The sequence below is a fragment of the Pleurodeles waltl genome, chromosome 4_2 (assembly GCF_031143425.1).
Source record: "Pleurodeles waltl isolate 20211129_DDA chromosome 4_2, aPleWal1.hap1.20221129, whole genome shotgun sequence".
NCBI classification, from domain to species: domain Eukaryota; kingdom Metazoa; phylum Chordata; class Amphibia; order Caudata; family Salamandridae; genus Pleurodeles; species Pleurodeles waltl.
The window spans coordinates 1,058,463,335-1,058,487,879 of record NC_090443.1 but is presented as its reverse complement, the minus strand read 5'-3'; the positions used below and the strand labels follow the sequence as shown (position 1 = coordinate 1,058,487,879).

General features: G+C 44.0%; 1 protein-coding gene across 3 annotated transcripts in view; it reads right to left on the bottom strand.

Moving 5' to 3' along the window:
• LOC138293753 (calcium-binding protein 2-like) overlaps positions 1-24,545 on the bottom strand; it is a 391,577-nt gene that overhangs the window by 75,557 nt on the left and 291,475 nt on the right. The window contains exon 2 of one of the 3 annotated variants that reach the window (XM_069233094.1): positions 18,752-18,922. The exons of the other annotated variants lie outside the window; for them this stretch is intronic. Coding sequence (XP_069089195.1) covers positions 18,752-18,922 — 171 coding nt within the window. The remainder of the gene's footprint in view (positions 1-18,751; positions 18,923-24,545) is intronic. 3 annotated transcript variants of the gene reach the window in all.

Here is a 24,545-nt window from a genome sequence, read left to right as displayed (position 1 = left end):
AGGATTCTGGGTACAGAACCTGGAGAGAGACCCACACGTGACCCCATTGTGAATTTCCCTAGGTGTCTAGTTTCCAAAAATATATAGGTTTGCTAAGATTCCCTACGTGCCGGCTGAGCTAGAGGCCGAAGTCCACAGCTAGGCACTTTGCAAAAAAACAGGTCAGATTTCAATGTAAAAATGTGATGTGTCCATGTAGCGTTTCGTGTCCCGAAGTAGGCATACCCACGCAAGTGAGGTACCATTTGTATTGGGAGATTTGGGGGGACAGAGAATAGAAGAACAAGTGTTATTATCCTTTGTCTTTCTCTAATTTTTTTCCTTCCAATTGTAAGACAGTGTGTAAAAAAGAAGTCTATTTGAGAAATGCCCTGTAATTCACATGCTAGTATGGGGACCCCGGAATTCAGAGATGTGCAGATAACCACTGCTCCTCAACACCTTATCTTGTGCCTACTTTGTAAATACAAAGGTCTCCTTGATACCTATTTGTCACTCTTTATATTTCACCAAATGAAATGCTGTATCCCCGGTTTACAATGAAAACCCACTGCAAGGTGCAGCTCATTTATTGGCTCTGGGTACCTAGGATTCTTGATGAACCTACAAGCCCTATATATCCCCGCAACCAGAAGAGTCCAGCAGGTGTAATGGTATATTGCTGTCAAAAATCTGTTATAGCTGGAAAAAGTTAAAGAAGAAAACGTGGACAGAAATGGCTAATTTTTTCACCTCTATTTCAATATTGTTTTATTTTAGCTGTTATGTTCTGTAGGAAAACCTTTAAGGATCTACACAAATTACCCCCTTGTTGAATTCAGAATTGTGTCTACTTTTCAGAAATGTTTAGCTGTCCAGAATCCAGCATTGGTTTCACACCTATTTCTGTCACTAACTGGAAAGAGGCTGAAAGCACAAACAATAGTAAAAATGGAGTATGTCCCAGTAAAATGCCAAAATTGTGTTAAAAAATGTGGTTTTCTGATTCAAGTCTGCCTGTTCCTGAAAGCTGGGAAGATGGTGATTTTAGCACCACAAACCCTTTGCTGATGCCATTTTCAGGGGGGAAAACACATGCTTCCTTCTGCCGCCCTTTTTCCCCATTTTTCTGAAAAAAACTAAGGGGGTCATTCCGGCCGGGGACCACGGAAGCACCGCCAACAGGCTGGCGGTGCTTCCCAGCCCATTCTGACCGCGGCGGTAAAGCCGTGGTCAGAAAAGGGGATCCGGCGGTTTCCTGCCGGTTTTCCCCTGTCTGGGCTGAATCTCCATGAGATTCCGACCCCCTTCCCGCCATCCTGTTTCTGGCGGTTTTTACCGCCAGGAACAGGATGGCGGGAACGGGTGTCGTGGGGCCCCTGGGGGCCCTTGCACTGCCCATGCCACTGGCATGGGCAGTGCAGGGGCCCCCTAACAGGGCCCCACCATGATTTTCACTGTCTGCTTAGCAGACAGTGAAAATCGCGACGGGTGCTACTGCACCCGTCACACCCCTTCAACACCGCCGGCTCCATTCGGAGCCGGCTTCTATGTTGCAGGGGCTTTCCCGCTGGGCCGGCGGTCGCCCTCCGGCCCAGCGGGAAAACCAGAATGGCATCTGCGGTCTTCTGACCGCGGAGCGGCCATTTGGCGGTGACCGCATGGCGGGCGGCGACCGGTGACCGCATGGCGGGCGGCGACCGCCGGCCGCCGCGGTCAGAATGACCGCCTAAATGTTTGCTGTATTTGGCTAATTTCTTTGTCTCCTCCAGGGGAACTCACAAACTCTGGGTACCTTTAGAATTCCTAGGATGTTGAAAAAAAAAACTCAAATTTGGTGTGGATAGCTTATGTGGAAAAAAACGTTACAAAGGCCTAAGCATGAACTACCCCAAATAGCCAAAAAGGGCCCAGCCCTGTGGGGGGAGGCCCGGCAGCTAAGGGGTTAACCCTGCGCTACCTAATCTTGAGTCCACACTTCCACTAGACTAAAGTACATTCTCTCTCCTGAAAGAACATTAATTGCCAGAGTTATGTTGCAATTTTTACACTATATGCACGCTGATCTGCTTAGTACATGTTCTTTGCAGCACACATATTCATTCTGGGACTTTTATTTTTATAACGTGACACAAGCTGGAAACCAACGCTTGGGGTATTATTCGTAGAGTTGTCCAGCTCCCTAGTTTGATGGGTGATTTGCTCATTTAGTTAAAGTTTCAGCTTTTGCATTTTGGGGCTTGTAGTTTTATTTTCATAAAGTGATACAAGCTGCGAATACAAAGAAGAAACCTGATTAGATGAACTACTTACGTTTGGGTCTGTGAAACGTGAGCTGTGTTTGAGTGTATTTAAACTAACCTCGAGGAGAGCTTACAGTTGATTATGCTGTACAATGGCCAATATTTTAAAACTAATATTTCAGTTCAAGACTGAATTAGGATCATTAATACCATGTGAGGTGGCTCTCCTCAAGCGTGTGAAAAATCATGGGTGTTTTTTTCGACTCCTTAGACTGCAGTAAAGGGACAGTGATCCAGGAGGCGTGCATGTTTGGAGTACAGTTATTTATTCACCACCCCGCTGGCAATGTCGCCAGTACCAACTGCCATGTAAATATGTTTTGCACCTGGGAGTAGTCTGTGTTTTAAGTGCCTTGTTTAAAAAAATATTCCAGTAGGGCTACTAGCCCTTTAGTTATATGCAGGGCCTCGGGAATTATATGGCAGAAAGGACCAAAATATGCGGCAGGGTTGACCAATTAATCTGGCAAAAAAAAGTCCAGTTATTAATTTACATTTCCAATAGCCCCAGCTCAAGTAAATGCAAGACCTATTGCATTGCAAATGCTTGTTACACTCTGATAATAACATTCATTATCATGTAGAGAGGTACAAGCAAATAGAATCTCTACCCACAGCATATTTTGCACGTGTTGATCCTGGGAGATGCCTAAACTGACCCAGCTGTTTCTCAATAACCTAGTATGTATGCTTGTCATCCAGGAGAAACTGTTTGGTTTTAGAGCTTATTTCCTCCCCACACCTTAGTTGTGGATCTGTCATTCAACAGAGATGTCTCAGCAGAGAGGCAAGTCCCTCCCAACACCCTACTATGCATATCCATGAGAGAGATCTAAGGATAGAGGCCATTCCCTCCCCACACCTTACTCGCATGCAGCTGCCACCCCAGAGAGAGGTCTCAGTGGAGAGGCCAGATTTTTCTTAAATATTAGTACACTCACCCTTCGTACAAGAGAGCGTTCTCAGTGTTGAAACCAGTCCTTCCCCCACACTGTATTGCTCATCCTTCCTGTCCTGGGGAATAGTCACAGTGGAATGACCAGTCCCTATTATACCCTACTGTGTAGAGTGGCTATCCTATGGTGAGGTGTTTTTGAAAAGTCCAGTCTCTCCTCACCCCTTACTTTATACTGCTGCCATACTGTGGAAAGCTGGGACTGGAGTAGTCACTTTTTCCTAAAGTCCTAGGAGAAGAAAGAAAAAGTTGTAAGTACTGTAATGAATGGGAGTGTACATTATGTGACTTTAAAAACTTTTACGAACTTGCAAGAGTCTCGCAAGATCATGAAAAAAGGTAGGGGGTAGAATCTTGTGAGATCATGAACAAAGGTAGGTTGTGGTAGAGAAAATTGTTAACAGAGAATGGTGTGAGTGCACAGGCTTATGTGTTTCATTACTCTACTACCAACACTGAAGGACACAGGCCTGTTGTCCATGAGAAATACACTATGGCCCTCATTCCGAGCCTGGCGGGCGGCGGAGGCCGCCCGCCAGGCTTCCCCCCTCCGAAATACCGCTCCGCGGTCGTAAGACCGCGGAGGGTATTCCGAGTTTTCCCCTGGGCTGGCGGGCGGTCTTCACAAGACCGCCCGCCAGCCCAGGGGAAAACTCCCTTCCCACGATGACGCCGGCTCGTAATAGAGCCGGCGGAGTGGGAAGGTGCGACATGCATGGGCACGGCAGGGGCCCCCAGGGGCCCCGCGACTCCCCCTCCCGCCATCCGGTTCCCGGCGGGAGAACCGCCAGGAACTGGATGGTGGGAGGGGGAGTCGGAATCCCCATGCCGGCGCAGCATGCTGCGCCGGCTTGGAGGATTCCTTTGGGGCAGCGGGAAACCGGCGGGAGACCGCCGGTTTCCCTTCTCTGACCGCGGCTGAGCCGCCGCGGTCAGAATGCCCCGCGGGGCACCGCCGGCCTGTCGGCGGTGCCACCGCGTCCCACGGCCCTGGCGGACTTGTTCCGCCAGGGTCGTAATGACCCCCTAAATGCTTAGCTTGCAAGACTCTAGCAAGTGACGGAAAAATGCACAGCTGAAGGCATGTATTTGAGTGCTCCCACACTCATGAGAGGTTTGCTGGATGGTAAAGAAAAGTACTGGAGTAGAGATAATCGTTCTCAAGAGAGAGGTTTCAATTTAGACTGTTGTGTGTATGCAGACTATAGACAGGAGATGTCTATGGATAACTACTGTTGTTTTAACTACGTTTTACAATTGAGGATAGGAAAAAGGAGTATATGAGTTCTCCATACACTCCATTAGTTTTAATGCATATTCTGGTGCTTGTTTTTGTGACCAACTATGTGAGAGGTAGGTAATGTGATGTTTTTATGGGGATCTCACAAGCATCCAACGAGACTGGCTTGGAAAATGAATGGGCCTGCCACAAGGTGTTTTACGATCCTGCAAGAGTCTTGTGAGATCTTATGGGGAGAAGTAAAAAAAATGGGACAAGGTTCAACCAATAGTTACCATTCTTAATACATGGTTGGAGAAATGCTGTAATTTGATTGGGTGCAGAACCAGAGATAACTCAGTTTGTCCTTAGTGCTTTAGAACAGAATGAATCTCTTTGAGTTGTGCTCAGCAGAGGCTAAATTATCTGGAGTTGAAAGACACTGGTGTGGTCATTTGCATTTAAGAAAGAACTCCAAGTTCAGGTTTTTATAAATATATTTCAAAAACTTTGTTGTGAAGTGTCAGTAAGTGTATTAATGTTGGTACACTTATTTAGCAGAATGTTCACAGAGTGAAAAGTTGTTTGGGGTGATGTAGAATAGGTTTTGAGATGTACAGATTAGAATGTAAAGAGCTGTGAGCAAGGATTTCAGATTGCGTTAAAATGAAGTGTACAAACTGTGTGTACATGTAGGTGAAGGAAGAAGTGTTTCTCAAATTAAAAGCCAAAGAATGTAATAATACAAGCTGGACTGATGTTGTTGTGAACCTCATTGTACATATATGAAACGTTTGAGTGATGATATAGATATTCCTAGAGTATAAAGCCACTGTTAGTTTTAGCACAGGTGTCTCAAAGAATGTGTTACATTTTAAGCTTTTATGAAATTAGGTTTGATAGCATATTATAATTTCTTTGTGAACAAAGTACACTGGGTGAGGGGTCGTATTTTTTTTTAGCAAAAAGTAATAACAAGTTACTGGTGCATTAAATGTAAATATGTGATTGTGGGTGAAAAAGATAGAAATGTTTAGAAATTATACTGATGTCACGTTATCAATTGTTGACCTGTATATCATTTTAATCTTTTTGTTTATTTTGTCTTTTTTAGGAGGAAAATGGAAACGTGTCACTGAGGAACGATTTATCTGCTTACATAAGCAGCAAAGAGCCTTGCTAAGAGATGCAGGATTATTGTACTGTTCAGCAGTAACTAACTGTAAGCACAGCGTATTCAGGTTGGAAGGATGTGGAGTCGCCTGAACAGTACAGTACTTCAGCAGCACAAACTAACTCTGGACGAGCTAGGCTTTCTGAACCCTAAATAGAGGAATGCTGCTTTGCTGAGACTTTATTGCCACTCAGCCTTCCGTAACATAGCATGAATATAAAGACTCTTTGGCAGGCTAAGGTGGCTAAAAGACTGAAAAAAGCAGTGCTACCTACATCAAACTCTAGTAAGCAAATAAAGCAAAAAGGAGAGGGTGTCTTTAGGAGGTGCTTATCAGTGTCAGAAAAATGTTATGTATTTTAAGGTTGTTTTTTTCATGTTATAGTTGTTTACATTGTTTGTAAATGTAGTTGTAGTTCTGTATTGTTGTTAAATTGTAAAAAGAAGTTTAAAGTTACTTTGGATTACTTTCCTTAATACTTATTATAAACCTCAAGTTTAATATAGTATTGCAAATTTCAGTAAAACTGGCAGTACCATGTTCAGGGACTGTGAATATGCTATTACATGTATATATGTATGTCAGTGTTACTATGCACATCTTTAATCCTACAGAGAGTTGGTAATAAAGGAGCCAGTTATTTTGTTGTACAGGTAACAGAGAAGTATTGCATGCTGTACTATAGGTAACTGTACTGCGGGAGGAATCTTCGCACAGAGGTAAGTGCATGTTTATATACTAATAAACACTGTTTCAGCTGCTGTCCACACTCTATTATGTATAGTGTTGACGTTGGGAGGTGTTTGAAACACAGCTAAGTATATCTTCACAATGAAATATGGACATGAGTTATGCAAGACACTGTTCTGAGCAGAGATGATACTCCACTTTATACTCCACAATGGACATTCATCAGTATAAAGAGAGATATGTGAAGAGGGAACCATTTCTGCCCACAGCCTGCTTTGCACATGTTATTCTAGGGAGCTGTCTCACCTGAAGGGGCAGTGTGTTTCCATATCATCGTCTCTATAGATGTTATACAAACATACTTTTGAGCAGAAAGGTGATTTCAACTCCATGCTTTACTTATACTTCTGTCATACTGCAGAAAGGTGTGACCACAAGAGCAAACCACTTTTAACATCCTAATTTTTACACGCATTATCCAAGACACACATCACAGAAGAGAGGTCCGTATCTCACCCCACTATACTTAGCAGAGTTTTCATGCAAGAGACTTGTGTCAGGAAGCAGGGCAGTTTCTCCACACAGTCTACCATGCATACCCGTCAGCATGAGATGAGGTGTAAGTAGAGAGATACATTTCTCTCAAACCCTGCTAGAGACACCACTTACCCTGGTAAGATGTGTGAACAGAGAGAGGACTCCCTTCCTGGACAGCACTGCACATCACTTCTGTTCTAAGGAGCGGTGTGAGCACAGAGGCCATTGGCTCACTACACCATACTGTACACCCAAGTCGTCCTGCAAATAGGTGTTAGTGCAGAAGAAAATGTTTCCCTAAATGCTACTGTATATATCTGTCATGCTGGGGAGAGCTGTGAGTGGACAGGGAAACCCATTCCCACACACTAATAAATATGGTTATTTCCCGGGGAGAGGAGTCTGGTGGGAGGCTAGTACTTGCTATACTTAGTATGGAATAGTGAAGTCTCACATGTGAGGTGTGTATCATTCCCACATTACTATGCACACTACTGAGCCTGGGACAAGTGTGAATGGAGAGGCAGCATCTGTTTACGCCCTTCTCTACACAATAGTTATCTTCATGCAAGGTCTCAGCGGATAGGCCAGGCTAGTCTAGTAGTGGGGATTGTAGGAAGTACTTATTGTAATGAAGGAAAATCTAAATTCTTCCTCAAAAGTATTTTTAAGATCTCATGAGAGTCTTGTGGGATTGTGTAAAAAAAGAGGTAGCGAAAATCTGGTGCATACAAATTATACCTATTACAAAAGGATATGTTCAGTGAAAATTTGACTTACATTATAAAAGTACACTCTACCAAGAGGCTCGCGAGTGTAAAGCAGTGGACTCGGAGGACTATGCGTCTGGCTCTCTTGAGAGGCCTGCAAGAGTCAACCACACAATGTATGAGAGCGTCATGGCACTCGCAAGTTTCTCGCAAGAGTCATCAAAAAGAAAAAAAAGGGTGACAGTACAAACAACATACATGATGAAAGGATAGGGTCACTCTGAAAATAGCTTTTTTAATTAAAAAAATGAACAACTGTATTTCTTTGTGTTTTTGTTTTTAAATGTATTTTGTTAAAAAGGGTATAACAAAAAATGAAAGTGGTGCTAAACAAAAAACATCTCCATCAAAACGAAGAGGAAAAAAACTAGGAAAAAATTGTCACAAATACTACTGCCTAGGTTTACATGTATGATCCTGGACAAGCCTGTGCTGTACAGTCCCGCCTGTCTCAGAAGAAAAAATATTCTGCTTGTATAACAGCAAAAAAGGGCTTTGTTCCGATAAGCAGGGTTGATATCTGCTTGAGCGGTGAGTACCTGGGCAGGCACAGTCTCACTAGGTTGGAAAGATGTGGGCACACCTGATGAGTTATCAAGCTCTGCAGCACCAGCTAACTCAGTCTTAGCAGGGTGTTGAGGGTGCGTAGCTCTCTAATATCACCACATCCCATGTGTTACTCATGGAATATTGTTTGTTCCGGCTGCCCCACTGTACTCTTTTTGGCATGTCTCAAAAATTACATATTTGGCAGATACTTTCTTCCCACCAGGCCTCATTTAAAAAAAATTGCCAAACACAGGACTCCTTGGGAGGCTGAGATGGCTGATTTGCAGAGGTCTCATCGGAACCTAAGGATGAGATTGTGGTGAATGAAAATCAGCAATGTCTGAGAGCTAGCCAAAAAGGTGTAATCACAGCAAAACCCAATAGCCATTAGTTTATACTATAAGAAAAACTGATCAGTGTCTTTTTTAAATATACATATATGTGAACACATACAATAAAAAGTATGCTGGGAATATTTGTATATATGTGAGTTACACAAACTAAGAAGTTAAACATTCTCAGTGAACACATTGTTGGAGTAGTTAGTTTCTATGTATTTATAAATATATTTTTATTTTTAAAAATCCCTTCAAATTCACTAAAAAAAGAAAGGTTAAAGTAACGTTATAGTTAGGTGCAATACAAATATGTGTTTTCAATTAAAAAAAACTTTGAAATTCACTGAAAAAGCAAGGGTGAAATTAACAATATAATTAGGTGAATTTCTCAGTGACAATGTTAAGATTTTGAACTAAGAAAACCACAGAAATTCACCAGTTATAGTTAGCAGCACTAGCTATAACTTGCACCACCCCCCAGGCACTGCTTACGACATTACATAAGACATCACTTATGACATGGTGTATGACATAATTTATGACATCACTGATGACATCTCAAATGATAGAATTGATTACATCAAAGGTGACATCATCCAATAAGTGTGCAAGTTTGTTTTATAGTTCACATAGTGGTGAGTTACTGACATAACAATTCTACATAATTATGTAGATAACTGATTGGAGGTATAAATCATGTTATAAATGTTTCTATTCAAGAGTAACTCCGTGCAAGTGACAGTTCACTTGTATTCACTATGCTCCACATAACTTGTTGGTTCTACAGAAAAGGTTTTCAACAGGAGAAAGATTCTCTGTTGTGGATACTAACGTTTCTAGGCAGCCTACAGTTATTACACACAATCGTGTCAGCATGAGCATTTTTACATTACTTTTCCGAGTGTGTGCAGTAGGTACTAACTTACATATGTGTGCTTGTTTTGCATCTGAAGATGGGATTTCTGTGAAGTTTTCACCACAGTATCTAAGGTACTTTAGCACTTTCAGAGCTTGGTTATTATTAGGAAGTAGTGTCTTTTTAACAACTGTTGCATGGAATGTATAGTGTTGTTAGTAGATTCTTTTCAATGGTCTGTGGTGAATTTATCATGAGATATTCACTGTTTCTACCGATATCAACTTCATTTCTTACTGTAGGTTCGGTGTGTGTCAGGGCTTGAAACAGGTAAAACCTGTCCATAGTATGGCATTTGTCTTGAAATTGCCATTCACTCTTTTCATTTTCTCTGAACAGTTGTGTACAGATTGAACACCAAACAAAAGGAGGGTTCCCATATATCTGTGGTTGATTTTTATTGTGAACGATGGAATGTCTATACCCATAGCACTTTTTACAGCAATATGCAGGAAACTGAAGCTTAGATGATGTCTTCAGTGATGCCATCAAATATGTCATTTGAGATATCATCAGTGATGTCATAAATGATGTCATAGAACATTTCATGAGTGATATTAGTGTGTGGTGGGATGCATGTTATAGTTAATGCTGCTAACTATAACTGGTGACTTTCTGTGTTTTTTAGTTCAAAACATTAATATGGTCACTGCTATATTCACCTATCTTGATACATTAAGCTTTGTTTTCCCCTGTGCATATATATATATATCATTCCACGTTCTTTAGTTTGCCTGCATGCGGCATAGGCCAAGAGCCAGCATGCAGGACTCGCCCTGCGTGTCTTGCGATGTGCAGAAACATAGCAATAGTGAGGACACTGCCACATTCTCACAAAAGAAGAAAACTCCCCGGAAGAAGTCACCACGAGTGGCTTGGCCACAATAAAAGTAAGGAAAGATTCCTTCAATAGTGGGAACAAGAAGGGTTTCCTAAGAAGTAAAAATAACATGAGATTAGTTTGTAAAGTCAAGGTGTAAGCTCAAACCTGCTCCCTTCAACTTGAACCAACATTATTTGCTCTTGGTCATAGGGGATATGCCAACATGTCTTGCAATTCAAGGGAACCAATCAGGACAACCCTGGTGTGCTGTGATTGGCCACTCTTTTCAATTAGAAGGCAGAGACAAGTGAGGCTGTTTTCAACTGCTTCCTGTTGTCCACTCCTGGACAACTCATTGGTGCCCTCATTCAAAGGTTTGTGCACAGTAACATATCTTACTGCTGCTGATCACAGAGGTCTCTCAGTGAGAAGGCAGCTGTCAGAAAATGGGCAACGCCCCCACAAGGTGGGAACACAGGGTGTTTACACCTAACCAAACCTGATGGCCATTAACCTTCTACAACCTTCTGCACCATGAGGAAGCAACTTTGAAATATACTGACCTTAAGTGTAATTGCCATGTTCTGTGAAACAGCTGCAAATATTTAGTTTATGGTTCTAAGAAACGGCCCAACCCTGATGTTCGTGAGTTGCATCTATCAGTCCTACCTGACTCGGTCTTCTGCATGAAGCTCCCAACTAGATTTTTTTTTTTTTTAAAGGCTTTTATGAGCTCAAAGACTAATTTGTACTTTTTTGACTTCGCACCGCCAGGTTCAAGTAACTCGTTTAATACGTCAGACGTCATGAACTAATTCCTTATTGAGAAAGTCAACACCAGGTAAAAGGTCACCATCCCTCAAAGCAACACTTAACTTTCAAACCACTCACACCACCTGACCTCACATCCTGATGTTCAACTACCCCCAAGCCAATGCCAAAGACGACATCCTTCAATCTAGGACTATGATATTGCCCACCAGAGAAGCTCTTCAACTCCTCCCTGACATTGCTAATGCCTCAGGAGCTCAAGACATCTTCCCAGATACACTCAAAACTAAACAGATCCTCTGAACACTGAGAAACGTAATCCACACCCTGAGAAACTCAACCCTCACTGGCCAATCACATCTCTACATCTACAATGCTATCAGCAAGGCTTCAGCTGATGTTGAAAAACAGAGACAGAAGCACAAACAACAAGGTGATGGATGGAATGCTCAAATTAATCTCTGCCACTGGCAATCTCGCAAGGCCACTCCCCAATCCATTGTTCTCTTGTTCACTTGCTCATCATGCCACCTCAGTTTGAACCCATTCATATGTAAATCAGCCGTGACACTGCTCCTCATTTGAACAGTCCAGACCAAACTACCAGGCCAGGTCCTCCCTGAACTGGAACACAAGCAACCTAGAACCGGTTTTGTCCTAGTCAGGGTTCTTCAGTCAGGTATAGCCTAATTCCAGTGGCACAGTGAGCCTGTGACCCACGTCTGGGCATAGCTGGTGCACTCAGGGCATCAAATGCAAAATGAACAAGGTGATGGATGGAACGCTTTAAGTAATCTCAGCCACTGGCAATCTCTCAAGGTTGCATCCCAACCTATAATTGAAGAACAGAGACAGAAGACATTCATTCACAGTTCACACTTTGTTCACAGAACAAGGCAACCCATGCTTCCTCCTTCATCCATCATCAGCATTTGGGTCATCAACCATGAAGTCCTGAAAATATCCTGTCATAGTCATCAGATTTAACAACACCATTTTACAAAAGTTGTCCTCTAACCTCAACAACCGTCAACAACTTGTCCCAACTGGTACCTCTAGATTGCAGCAAATACTAGTGATATGAAGTACCACCAGCATCTATCCTCACTCCACAATCTACAACCTGTAGTTGCAGGTTCTCCGAGTACTCCTAGCCAACCAAGACAATCAACATCTGAGTGCATACCAATGACACACAACTCTGCATGAAGGTCTCTGACAGCAATGACATCAGCCTTCCCAAGGGCTGCCTCACCCTCACACACGCTGGAATATCATGTGATTCCCCCAAAACTGAACTCAACAAGTATGGGTTTATCCTTGGCTCCATCAGCTGTAACAAGCTCAATCCATTAAGGACATTCCAGTATGAAGCTGAGTAAATTTCCACCACAACTCGCCACAATTCGGCCCAAGCATAATCTCTTCTTCAGAAGCCCCAGTGCAAAGAAGTTACAGTTAAGACCTGATTTAGAGTTTGGTGGATGGGTACTCTGTCATCTGACTGATCTTCCATCCACATTATTTCCAGTTCAATTCAACTGTATTCTAATTTACTTGTATTAAGGCATGAAGGATATCAGTCACATCTGTGAGGCAGCGCTCATCCACCAAACTCCAAATCAGGCCTTAAATTGGGCCCTTATCCTGTCTCCACAAATAAATGACACCTTATCTTCTTGAAGCACCTCAATGAGGGTCACATCCTCAATGCAACTCACATCTAGCTCCTACATGCAGCTGCCAAAACCACAGAAGGTTCAGAAGTATGACCATCTCACCCCATACTTGCATATTAATACAGAGGTTGTCCCTCCAATCTGCACCAGCTTCTACAACAAGGCTACAAGACAGTAAAAACCAATACCACGTAAACGTTTGTGATATAATACATACCCACTCACAGTACTACATTTTCAGGTATGTGCTCATGTTCCACATCTCATTATCCATACCTTGGTGGAGGAGACATGAAGGTAAGAGACTTTGAACACCAGGCCTGGGAATACCAACCATGTCTGCAAGGGAAGAGAATGTCAAACGCTGGTGAGGCATTAACATGCTCAATGAAGGGAATGAATGGAGACATTGGTTGTTGGAGCAGTGACAACCTATGCATCAGATAGCAGTAAGGAGATGCCTTATCCAGTTGATGGTAAGGAGATATTCAGTGTAGGGTAGTGAGCGCTCACTGGGTATGTGTAGGAAAGTACCATCTTGCTTGGCATGTTACCCCCATATTTCACTGTATATATGTTGTTTCAGTGTATGTGTCACTGGGACCCTGCCAGCCAGGGCCCCAGTGCTCATAAGTGTGCCCTGTATGTGTTCCATGTGTGATGACTAACTGTCTCACTGAGGCTCTGCTAACCAGAACCTCAGTGGTTATGCTCTCGCTTTACTTTCTAAATTGTCACTAACAGGCTAGTGACCAATTCCACCAAATCACATTGGCATACTGGAACACCCTTATAATTCCCTAGTATATGGTACTGAGGTACCCAGGGTATTGGGGTTCCAGGAGATCCTTATGGGCTGCAGCATGTCTTTTGCCACCCATAGGGAGCTCTGACAATTCTTACACAGGCCTGCCACTGCAGCCTGAGTGAAATAACATCCACGTTATTTCACAGCCATTTACCACTGCACTTAAGTAACTTATAAGTCACCTATATGTCTAACCTTTACCTGGTAAAGGTTTGGTGCTAAGTTACTTAGTGTGTGGGCACCCTGGCACTAGCCAAGGTGCCCCCACATTGTTCAGGGCAAATTCCCCGGACTTTGTGAGTGCGGGGACACCATTACACGCGTGCACTGTACATAGGTCACTACCTATGTACAGCGTCACAATGATAACTCAGAACATGGCCATGTAACATGTCTAAGATCATGGAATTGTCACCCGAATGCCATTCTGGCATTGGGGAGACAATTCCGTGATCCCCAGAGTCTCTAGCACAGACCCGGGTACTGCCAAACTACCTTTCCCGGGGTTTCACCGCCGGTGCTGTTGCTGCCAACCCCTCAGACAGGTTTCTGCCCTCCTGGGGTCCAGCCAGGTTTGGCCCAGGAAGGCAGAACAAAGGACTTCCTCAGAGAGAGGGTGTTACACCCTCTCCCTTTGGAAAAAGGTGTCAGTGCTGGGGAGGAGTAGCCTCCCCCAGCCGCTGGAAATGCTTTGATGGGCACAGATTGTGCCCATCTCTGCATAAGCCAGTCTGCACCGGTTCAGGGATCCCCCAGCCCTGCTCTGGCGCGAAACTGGACAACGGAAAGGGGAGTGATCACTCCCCTGACCTGCACCTCCCAGGGGAGGTGTCCAGAGCTCCTCCAGTGTGCTCCAGACCTCTGCCATCTTGGAAACAGAGGTGCTGCTGGCACACTGGACTGCTCTGAGTGGCCAGTGCCACCAGGTGACATCAGAGACTTCTCCTGATAGGCTCTTACCTGTGTTGCTAGCCTATCCTCCTTCCTAGGTAGCCAAACCTCCTTTTCTGGCTATCTAGGGTCTCTGCTTTGGGGAATTCTTTAGATAATGAATGCAAGAGCTCATCAGAGTTCCTCTGCATCTCTCTCTTCATCTTCTGCCAAGGAATCGACCGCTGACTGCTCAGGACGCCTGCAAAACTGCAACAAAGTAGCAAAGACGACTACTGCAGCCTTGTATCGCTGATCCTGCCGCCTTCTCAACTGTTTTCCTGGTGGTGCATGCTGTGGGGGTAGTCTGCCTCCTCTCTGCACTAGAAGCTCCGAAGAAATCTCCCGTGGGTCGACGGAATCTTCCCCCTGCAACTGCAGGCAACAAAAGACTGCATCACCGGTCCTCTGGGTCCCCTCTCAGCACAACAAGCGTGGTACCTGTAATGCAGCAACTCTGTCCAAGTGACTCCCACAGTCCAGTGACTCTTCAGTCCAAGTTTGGTGGAGGTAAGTCCTTGCCTCCCCACGCTAGACTGCATTGATGGGTACTGCGTGATTTGCAGATGCTCCGGCTCCTGTGCACTCTTCCAGGATTTCCTTTGTGCACAGCCAAGCCTGGGTCCCCGACACTCTAACCTGCAGTGCACAACCTCCTGAGTTGTCCTCCGGCGTCGTGGGATCTCCTTTTGTGACTTCGGGTGAGCTCCGGTTCACTCTTCTTTGTAGTGCCTGTTCCGGCACTTCTGCGGGTGCTGCCTGCTTCTGTGAGGGCTCCCTGTCTTGCTGGGCGCCCCCTCTGTCTCCTCACGCAAGTGGCGACGTCCTGGTCCCTCCTGGACCACAGCAGCATCCAAAAACTCTAAACTCGACCCTTGCAGCTAGCAAGGCTTGTTTGCGGTCTTTCTGCGTGAGAACACCTCTGCAAGCTTCTTCACGACGTGAGACATCAATCCTCCAAAAGGGAAGTTCCTAGTCCTCTTCGTTCTTGCAGAATCCACAGCTTCTACCATCCGGTGGCAGCTCCTTTGCACCCTCAGCTGGCATTTCCTGGGCATCTGCCCAATCTTGACTTTGTTGCGACTCTTGGACTTGGTCCCCTTGTTCCACAGGTACTCTCGTCCAGAAATCCACTTTGGTTGCATTGCTGGTGTTGGTCTTCCTTGCAGAATTCCCCTATGACGACTTCTGTGCTCTCTGGGGAATATAGGTGCAATTTACACCTGCTTTTCAGGGTCTTGGTGTGGGCTATTTTTCTAACCCTCACTGTTTTCTTACAGTCCCAGCGACCCTCTATAAGCTCACATAGGTTTGGGGTCCATTCGTGGTTCGCATTCCACTTCTAGAGTATATGGTTTGTGTTGCCCCTGTACCTATGTGCTCCTATTGCAATCTACTGTAACTTTACATTGCTTGCATTACTTCCTATTGCTATTACTGCACATCTTTGGTATTGTGTACATATATCTTGTGTATATTTGGCATCCTGATACTGAGGGTACTCACTGAGATACTTTTGGCATATTGTCATAAAAATAAATTACCTTTATTTTTAGTACATCTGTGTATTGTGTTTTCTTATGATATTGTGCATATGACACCAGTGGTATAGTAGGAGCTTTGCATGTCTCCTAGTTCAGCCTAAGCTGCTCTGCTATAGCTACCTTCTATCAGCCTAAGCTGCTAGAAACACCTCTTCTACACTAATAAGGGATACCTGGACCTGGTACAAGCCAGGCCAGCCTCCTACATTGGTTGTGCAGCGGTGGGATAAGTACTTGCAATTACTTACCACTTTGTCATTTTGTACTTTTCATAAGAGAAAAATATACAAAACAAGTTCAGTGTATGTACACCTAACCAAAAAGTTTTGCTTTTCTTCTCTTACTGTATTTGCTAAGTGCTGAAAAGTACCTCTAAACTTTCAAAAAGTTTCTAAAAAGTTGAAAAAGTTTTTTTTCTGTTTCCTTAAAAAAGTTCTGAAAATTTGTCTTTCTTTTTCTGTCCCTTAAACCTTTTTCTGTCATGTCTGGTACAGGTCCTACTCTTGATCTGGCCAGCACTGCTTATGACAACCTTAACTGGAAAGGTGTGAGGAGTCTCTGCATTGATAGAGGTTTAGGGGTAGGGAAGAATCCCTCTAGAGAATTGTTAATTAACATGCTCATTGAAAATGATAAGGCTTTAGCTGGCACATCTGTTGAGAAGTTAGGAGATGGTTCACACTCTGATTCTGGGGTAGCCCCAGTAAGAATGTTAGATGATATTCTTTCCAATCTGCCCCTTAGCAGACCACCTAGCATAACTGGTACTAATGTGAGTTCTCATCACAGTAGGGATGGTCTTCCTGCAGGCCAGGTTGTTAGAGTGCCAACTGTAAGGGACATTTCACCCTCTGTTCATTCACATCATTTTTCTGTGTCAAAGCATGCCCAACCCACCCACCCTGATTACAGAATGTTAGAAAGGGAGCTCAATAGATTGAGAGTGGAAGAGTCCAGGCTCAAGCTTAAACAGTAACAGCTGGCTCTAGACAGGGAATCTTTAGACTTAGAAAAAGAAAGACAGAGGTTGGGGTTTGGACCCCAGGGTAGCAGCAGCAGTATTACAGATAGTAATCCTGTAAAAGAGCATGATTCTAGGAATCTGCATAAGATAGTTCCCCCTTACAAGGAGGGGGATGACATTAACAAGTGGTTTGCTGCACTTGAGCTGGCCTGTGTTGTACAAGGGGTCCCTCAAAGGCAGTGGGCTGCTATCCTATGGCTATCTTTCAGTGGAAAGGGTAGGGATAGGCTCCTTACTATAAAGGAAAGTGATGCCAATAATTTTACAGTTTTGAAGAATGCACTCTTGGATGGATTTGGCTTAACCACTGAACAATACAGGATTAAGTTCAGAGAAACCAGAAAAGAGTCCTCACAAGACTGGGTAGACTTTGTTGACTATTCATTGAAGGCCTTGGAGGGGTGGTTACATGGCAGTAAGGGTTCTGACTATGAAAGCCTGTGTAATCTGATCCTGAGAGAGCATATTCTGAATAACTGTACGTCTGATTTGTTACACCAATATCTAGTGGACTCAGATCTGACCTCTCCCCAAGAATTGGGAAAGAAGGCAGACAAATGGGTCAGAACAAGAGTGAACGGAAAAGTTCATACAGGGGGTGACAAGGATGACAGGAAGAAGGAAGGTAAGTCTTCAGACAAGGGTGGGGACAAATCTAAAAATGATTCTTCATCAGGCCCACAAAAACACTCTGGTGGGGGTGGTGGGTCCAAATCCTCTTCTAATCAAGTAAACAAACCATGGTGCTATTTATGTAAAGTAAAAGGCCATTGGACAACTGATCCCAGTTGTCCAAAGAAAAGCACCAAGCCTCCCACTACTACAACCCCTACTGCTACACCTAGTGCCCCTAGTAATGGCAGTGGTGGTGGGAGCAAACCTACTAATAGCCAATCCAAGGGAGTAGCTGGGCTCACTTTTGGTAATTTAGTTGGGGTTGGTCTTGTTAGGGAGACCACAGAGGCTGTGCTAGTCTCTGAAGGTGCCATTGATTTGGCCACCTTGGTTGCTTGTCCCCTTAATATGGATAAGTATAAGCAACTTCCCCTAATAAATGGTGTTGAGGTTCAGGCTTACAGGGACACAGGTGCCAGTGTTACCATGGTAATAGAGAAACTGGTACACCCTGAACAACACCTACTTGGTCACCAGTACCAAGTGACTGATGCTCATAACAACACTCTTAGCCACCCCATGGCTGTTGTGAATCTCAACTGGGTGGGGGGGGGGTTACTGGTCCAAAGAAAGTTGTGGTTGCCTCAGATTTACCTGTAGACTGTCTACTAGGGAACGATTTAGAAACATCAGCTTGGGCAGAAGTGGAGTTGGAGGCTCATGCAGCAATGCTGGGCATTCCTGGGCATATTTTTGCTTTAACCAGGGCTCAGGCCAAAAAGCAAAAAGGACAGGGTGACTTCAGTATGGAGTTAGGAATGAGATCACTGCACGTGCTAGAGCCATACTCCATCTAGGGGTGCAGAGCACACAATAAGTAAACGATTAGTGAGACCATATTGGGTGCAGAGTCGGGGGAACACACTGTGCAGGAGGGAATGAGGACACACTGGGTTAAATCTCAGCGAGTACACACATGTTTATGTGGTAGGGACACACATGAAGTATGACAGCATTAACATGCACTGTGTTGTGGAAGGGATTACTCATAGTGGATGGCATGGTAAGTCATAAATGAGAGGGTAGGACCAGAGAGGAGGTGTAGGTGAGCTTTAGTGTTACATACAAGCTGTGTGACTGCAATACTCTGTCGCAGGAAGATACAGGCTGGGCCAACCAGGCTGTGTAGCACCGAATACCGCTGGAGAGGTGCGTAGAATGCATCCACAAACTCTTCTGTGTCTGACGCGTCAGCATCTGGGGAGGTTGGGACCCCGGGCCTTCTTGGCTTGCCATCCTGAAGCAAAAAGGTAGTTAGAAAGGAGGCAGAGGAGGGATGGTGTAGTCCCTTCCCTGAAATCAACTCTGTCCTTTGCTGAACCTGACCCAACGTCCTACCTAGGCAGAGGCACTCCCAGATGGTTTCCATGGCAATGGAAGGACAGGAGGACGGGTGGTGAGGAAACTTAAGGGTGAATGAGGCAGGAAAGAGAGGGCTGCTGCTGGCAGGACAGATAGGAGGTACCCCAGGTGCACATAAGGATGGAGAGATGTCAAACGTGAAAGAGGAATTTAAGTTGTATAGAAGGTAAGGGTGTGGGGGTGCAGGAAGACAACTGATGGGGCTGGGGAAAGAAATGTAGGAGGTAAGGAGGAAGAAAGAATAGGTGCAAAGAAGCGACACAATACAACGATGAATAAGCAGGAACAATGTGGTCCATGAGGGATAAAATGTTGGGAAGTTAGGAGGAAGGGTAAAATGTATGATGATACAAGGATGTGAATGCATATGAAAGAAAGGATGCAGATCAGGAAATAAAGGATGAGGAGTGGATGGTGAAGAGATAAAAAAATATAGTATGGGGTAAATTATGCGGTGTGTTATGGATGATAGATGGGGTTTATGTGGGAGTAGGCTACGAATTGGGGGGTGCATGTGGGGACAGAGCAGAGGAAGGATAAATGTGGGGTGTCCAGAAAAAACATAGAAGGACATAGGAAGATAAAATACAGTTGTGTTCAAAGCAGGTTAAAGGGGCGAGAGGACGAGGACAGGTGAAAACAAGAGAGGAACAATATGATGTATTAAAGAAAGGGGACGCTCATATATGAGGGACACACAACAGTGGCATACAAGGGGTAAAGGTAGTTTAATAGGAGAGAGTTAAGAACCCATACATACTTTTATGAGGGAGAAGTAATAATACTGTATGAGGGTGAACAATAATTTTCACTGAAAGGATGAATAAGAGTAAATAAAAGTGTGTATTTCTGTGTGTGTATGAGGAGAAAGGGCAGGGGTGTATCAAGGAGTACTGATGGGTGAGTATGAGCAGGAAGGACAGGGGTATATTAAGGAGCACTGATGGATGAACATGAGAAGGACGGATAGGGGTGTATCAAAGAGTACTGATAGGTGAGTATGAGGAGGATTATCAAGCAGAGCTGATGGGTGAGTATGAGACGGAAGGACGGATGTGTCAAGGGGAACTGATTGGTGAGTACGTGGAGGAAGTATGGGTGTATCAAGAAAAACTGATGGGTGAGTATAAGGCAGAAAGACAGGGGTGTATCAAGGAGTGCTGATGGGTGAGTATGAGGAGGAAGGATGAATGTATCAAGGAGAATTGATGGGTGAGTTTAAGGATGAAGAACAGGGGTTTATCAAGGAGCACTGATGGGTGAGTACGTGGAGAAAGTATGGGTGTATCAAGGAGAACTGATGGGTGACTATGAGGAGGAAAGACAGGGGTGTATCAAGGAGTACTGATGGGTGAGTATGTGGAGAAAGTATATGGGTATCAAGGAGAACTGATGGGTGTGTATGAAGAGGAAAAACGGATATATCAAAGAGAACTGATGAATGAGTACGAGGAGGAAGGACTGGGGTGTATCAAAGAGAAGCGATGGGTGAGTTTGAGGAGGAAGAACAGGGGTGTATGAAGGAGTACTGATGGGTGAGTTTGAGGCGGAAGGACAGGGGTGTATCAAGGAGTACTAATGGGTGTGTATGAAGAGGAAGGACAGGGGTGAATGAAGGAGTACTGATGGGTGAGTATGAGGAGGAAAGGCAGGGGTGTATCACTAAGAACTGATGAGTGTGTATGGGGAGGAAGGACATATGTGTATCAAAGAGTACTGATGAGTGTGTATGAGGAGGAAGGACAGGGGTATATCAAAGAGTACTGATGAGTATGAGGAGGAAGGGTCAAGGTGTATCAAGAAGTACTGAAGTAAAGGACGATGGACAGGCACTTATCAAGGAGTACTGATGGGTGACTGTGAGAAGGAAAGACAGGGGTCTATCAAGGAGTACTGATGGATGAGTGTGAGGAGCAAAGACAGAGGTGTATCAAGGAGTAATGATGGGTGATTATGAGGAGGAAAGACAGATGTATCAAGGAGAACTGATGGGTGTGTATGAGGAGGAAGTACAGGGGTGTATCAAAGAGTACTGATGAGTGTGAGGAGGAAGGGTGAAGGTGTATCAAGAAGTACTGAAGTGTATATGTGAGGATGATGGACAGACACTTATCAAGCAGTACTGATGGGTGACTGTGAGAAGGAAGGACAGGGGTATATCATGGAGTATTGATGGATGAGTATGAGGAGCAAAGACAGGGGTGTATCAAGGAGTAAAGATGGGTGATTATGAGGAGGAAGGGCAGCTGTATCAACGAAAAATGATGGGTGTGTTTGAGGAGAAAGGACATGTGTTTTAAGCAGTGTATGGTATGTTTATAAGGAGGAGGGACGGGGAGCATGAAGGAGTAATGAATGTGTACGAGGAGGAAGGATGGGGTGTATGAAGGAGTAATTAATGTGTACGAGGAGGAAGGATGGGGTGTATGAATTACTGACAGATGTGTTTACAAGGAGGAAGGAGCGGGGGTCTATAAAGGTATAATGATGGGTGTGTACCAGGAGGAAGGACAGGGTGTATAAAGGTGCAATGATGGTTGTGTGTACGGGGAGGAAGGAGGGGGTTCTATAAAGCTGTAATTGTGAGGAAAGGCAGGGATTTACAAAAGAGTAAATGAGGTAAGGAGGAAGGAGTGTACTGATGGGTGTGACAACTAGCAGGAAGGACAAGTGTATTTTAATGAGTTGTGTACAAGAAGGAAGGATGGGGTGTATGAAGGTGTAATGATAAGTGTGTGCAAGAAAAAAGGATGGGGGTGTATGAAGGTGTAATGATGAGCATATACAAGAAGGAGGCATGGGGGTGTATGAAGGAGTAATGATAAGTGTGTACAAGAAAGAAGGATGGAGGAGTATGAAGGTAATGATGGGTGTGTACAAGGAGGAAAGACAGGGGTGTATGAATGAGTAATGAGGGGTGTGTATGGTGGGGAGGGCCAAGAGTTTATGAAAGAGAAAATTGGTGAGGACAAGAAGGAAGGACAGGAATGTGTCAAAGAGTAATGATGGGTGTGTAAGAGGAGGGAGGAAATAGGTGTATCAAGAAGTAATAAAGGGTGTGCGTGAGCAGGAAGGACAGAAGTGTATGAAGAAGTAATAATGGGAGTGTATGAGAAGGAAGAAAAGCGGTGTATCAAGAAATAACAATGGGTGTGTATGAGGAGGAAGGAAAGAGATGTACCGAGAAGTAATAATGGGTCTGTCTGAGGAGGAAGGAAAGAGGTGTATCAAGACGTAACAATGGGTGTGAAGGAGGAGGAAGGAAAGAGGTGTATCAAAAGGTAATAATGGGTGTGAAGGAGGAGGAAGGAAAGAGGTGTATCAAGAAGTAACAATGGGTGTGCGTGAGGAGGAATGACAGAGGCGTATCAAGAAGTAATAATGGGTGTGCATAAGGAGGAAGGAAAGAAGTGTACCAAGATTAATAATGGGTGTGTATGAGAAGGAAGGAAAGAGGAGTATCAAGAAGCAATAATGGGTGTGTATGAAGAGGAAGGAAAGAGGTGCATCGAGAAGTAATAATGGGTGTGCATGAGTAGGAATGAAAGAGGTGTATCAAGAAGTAATAATGGGTGTGTATGGGGAGGAAGGAAAGAGGTGTATCAAGAAGTAATAATGGGTGTGCGTGAGGAGGAATGACAGAGGCGTATCAAGAAGTAATAATGGGTGTGCATAAGGAGGAAGGAAAGAAGTGTACCAAGATTAATAATGGGTGTGAATGAGAAGGACGGAAAGAGGAGTATCAAGAAGTAATAATGGGTGTGTATGAAGAGGAAGGAAACAGGTGCATCGAGAAGTAATAATGGGTGTGCATGAGTAGGAATGGTAGAGGTGTATCAAGAAGTAATAATGGGTGTGTATAAGGAGGAAGGAAAGAGGTGCATCAACAAGTAACAATGAGTGAGTATGAGGAGAAAAGATGGAGGTGTATCAAGAAGTAATAATGGGTGTGCGTGAGAAGGAAGGAAAGTGGTGTATCGAGAAGTAATAATGGTGTGCATGAGGAGGAAGGAAAGAGGTGTATCAAGAAGTAATAATGGGTGTGTATGGGGAAGAAGGAAATAGGTGTATCAGGAAGTAATAAAGGGTGTGTATGAAGAGGAATGGAAGAGGTGTATCAAGAAGTAATAATTGGTATGTATGAGAAGGAAGGACAGAGGTGTATCAAAAAGTAATAATGGGTGTGCATGAGGAGGAAGGAAAGAGGTGTATCAAGAAGTAAAATTGGGAGCGTATGAGAAAGAAGTAAAGAGATGTATCAAGAAGTAATTATGGGTATGTATGAGAAGGAAGGAAAGAGGTATATCAAGAAGTAATAATGGGTGTGTATGAGCAGGAAGGAACGAGGAGCATCAAGAAGTAATAATGGGGGGGCATGAGGAGGAAGAAAAGAGGTGTATCAAGAAGAAATAATGGGTGTGCATGAGAAGGAAGGAAAGAGGCGTATCAAGAAGTAATAATGGGTGTGTATGAGGAGGAAAGATGGAGGAGTATCAAGAAGTAATAATGGGTGTGCATAAGGAGTATGGAAAGATGTGTATCAAGAAGTAATAATGTGTGTGTATGGGGAGGAAGGACAGAGGTGTATCAAGAAGTAATAATGGGTGTGTATGGGTAGGAAGGAAAGAGGTGTGTCAAGAAGTAATAAAGAGTGTGCATGAGGAGGAAAGATGGAGGTGTATCAAGAAGTAATAATGGGTGTGCATAAGGAGGATGGAAAGATGTGTATCAAGAAGTAATAATGGGTGTGTATGGGGAGGAAGGACAGAGGTGTATCAAGAAGTAATAATGGGTGTGTATGAGGAGGAAAGATGGAGGTGTATCAAGAAGTAATAATGGGTGTGCATAAGGAGGATGGAAAGATGTGTATCAAGAAGTAATAATGGGTGTGTATGAGGGAGAAGGAAAGAGGTTCATCAAAAAGTGATAATGGGTATGTATGAGAAGGAAGGAAAGAGGTGTATCAAGAAGTAATAATGGGTGTGTATGAGGAGGACGGAAAGAGGTGTATCAAGAAGTATTAAAGGGTGTGCATGAGGAGGAAGGAAAAAGGTGTATCAAGAAGTAATAATGGGTGTGTATGAGAAGGAAGGAAAGAGGCTTATCAAGAAGTAATAATGGGTATGCATGAGAAGGAAGAAAAGAGGTGTATCAAGAAGTAACAATGGGTGTGAATGAGGAGGAAGGAAAGAGGTGTATCAAAAAGCAATAATTGGTGTGTTTGAGGAGGAAGGAAAGAGGTGTATCAAGAAGTAGTAATGGGTGTGCATGAGAAGGAAGGAAAGAGGTGTATCAAGAAGTAATAATGGGTGTGCATAAGGAGGATTGAAAGATGTGTATCAAGAAGTAATAATGGGTGCGTATGGGGAGGAAGGACAGAGGTGTATCAAGAAGTAATAATGGGCGTGTATGAGGAGGAAGGAAAGAGATGTCTTCAGAAGAAATAATGGGTGTGTATGAGGAGGAAAGATGGAGGTGTATCAAGAAGCAATAATGTG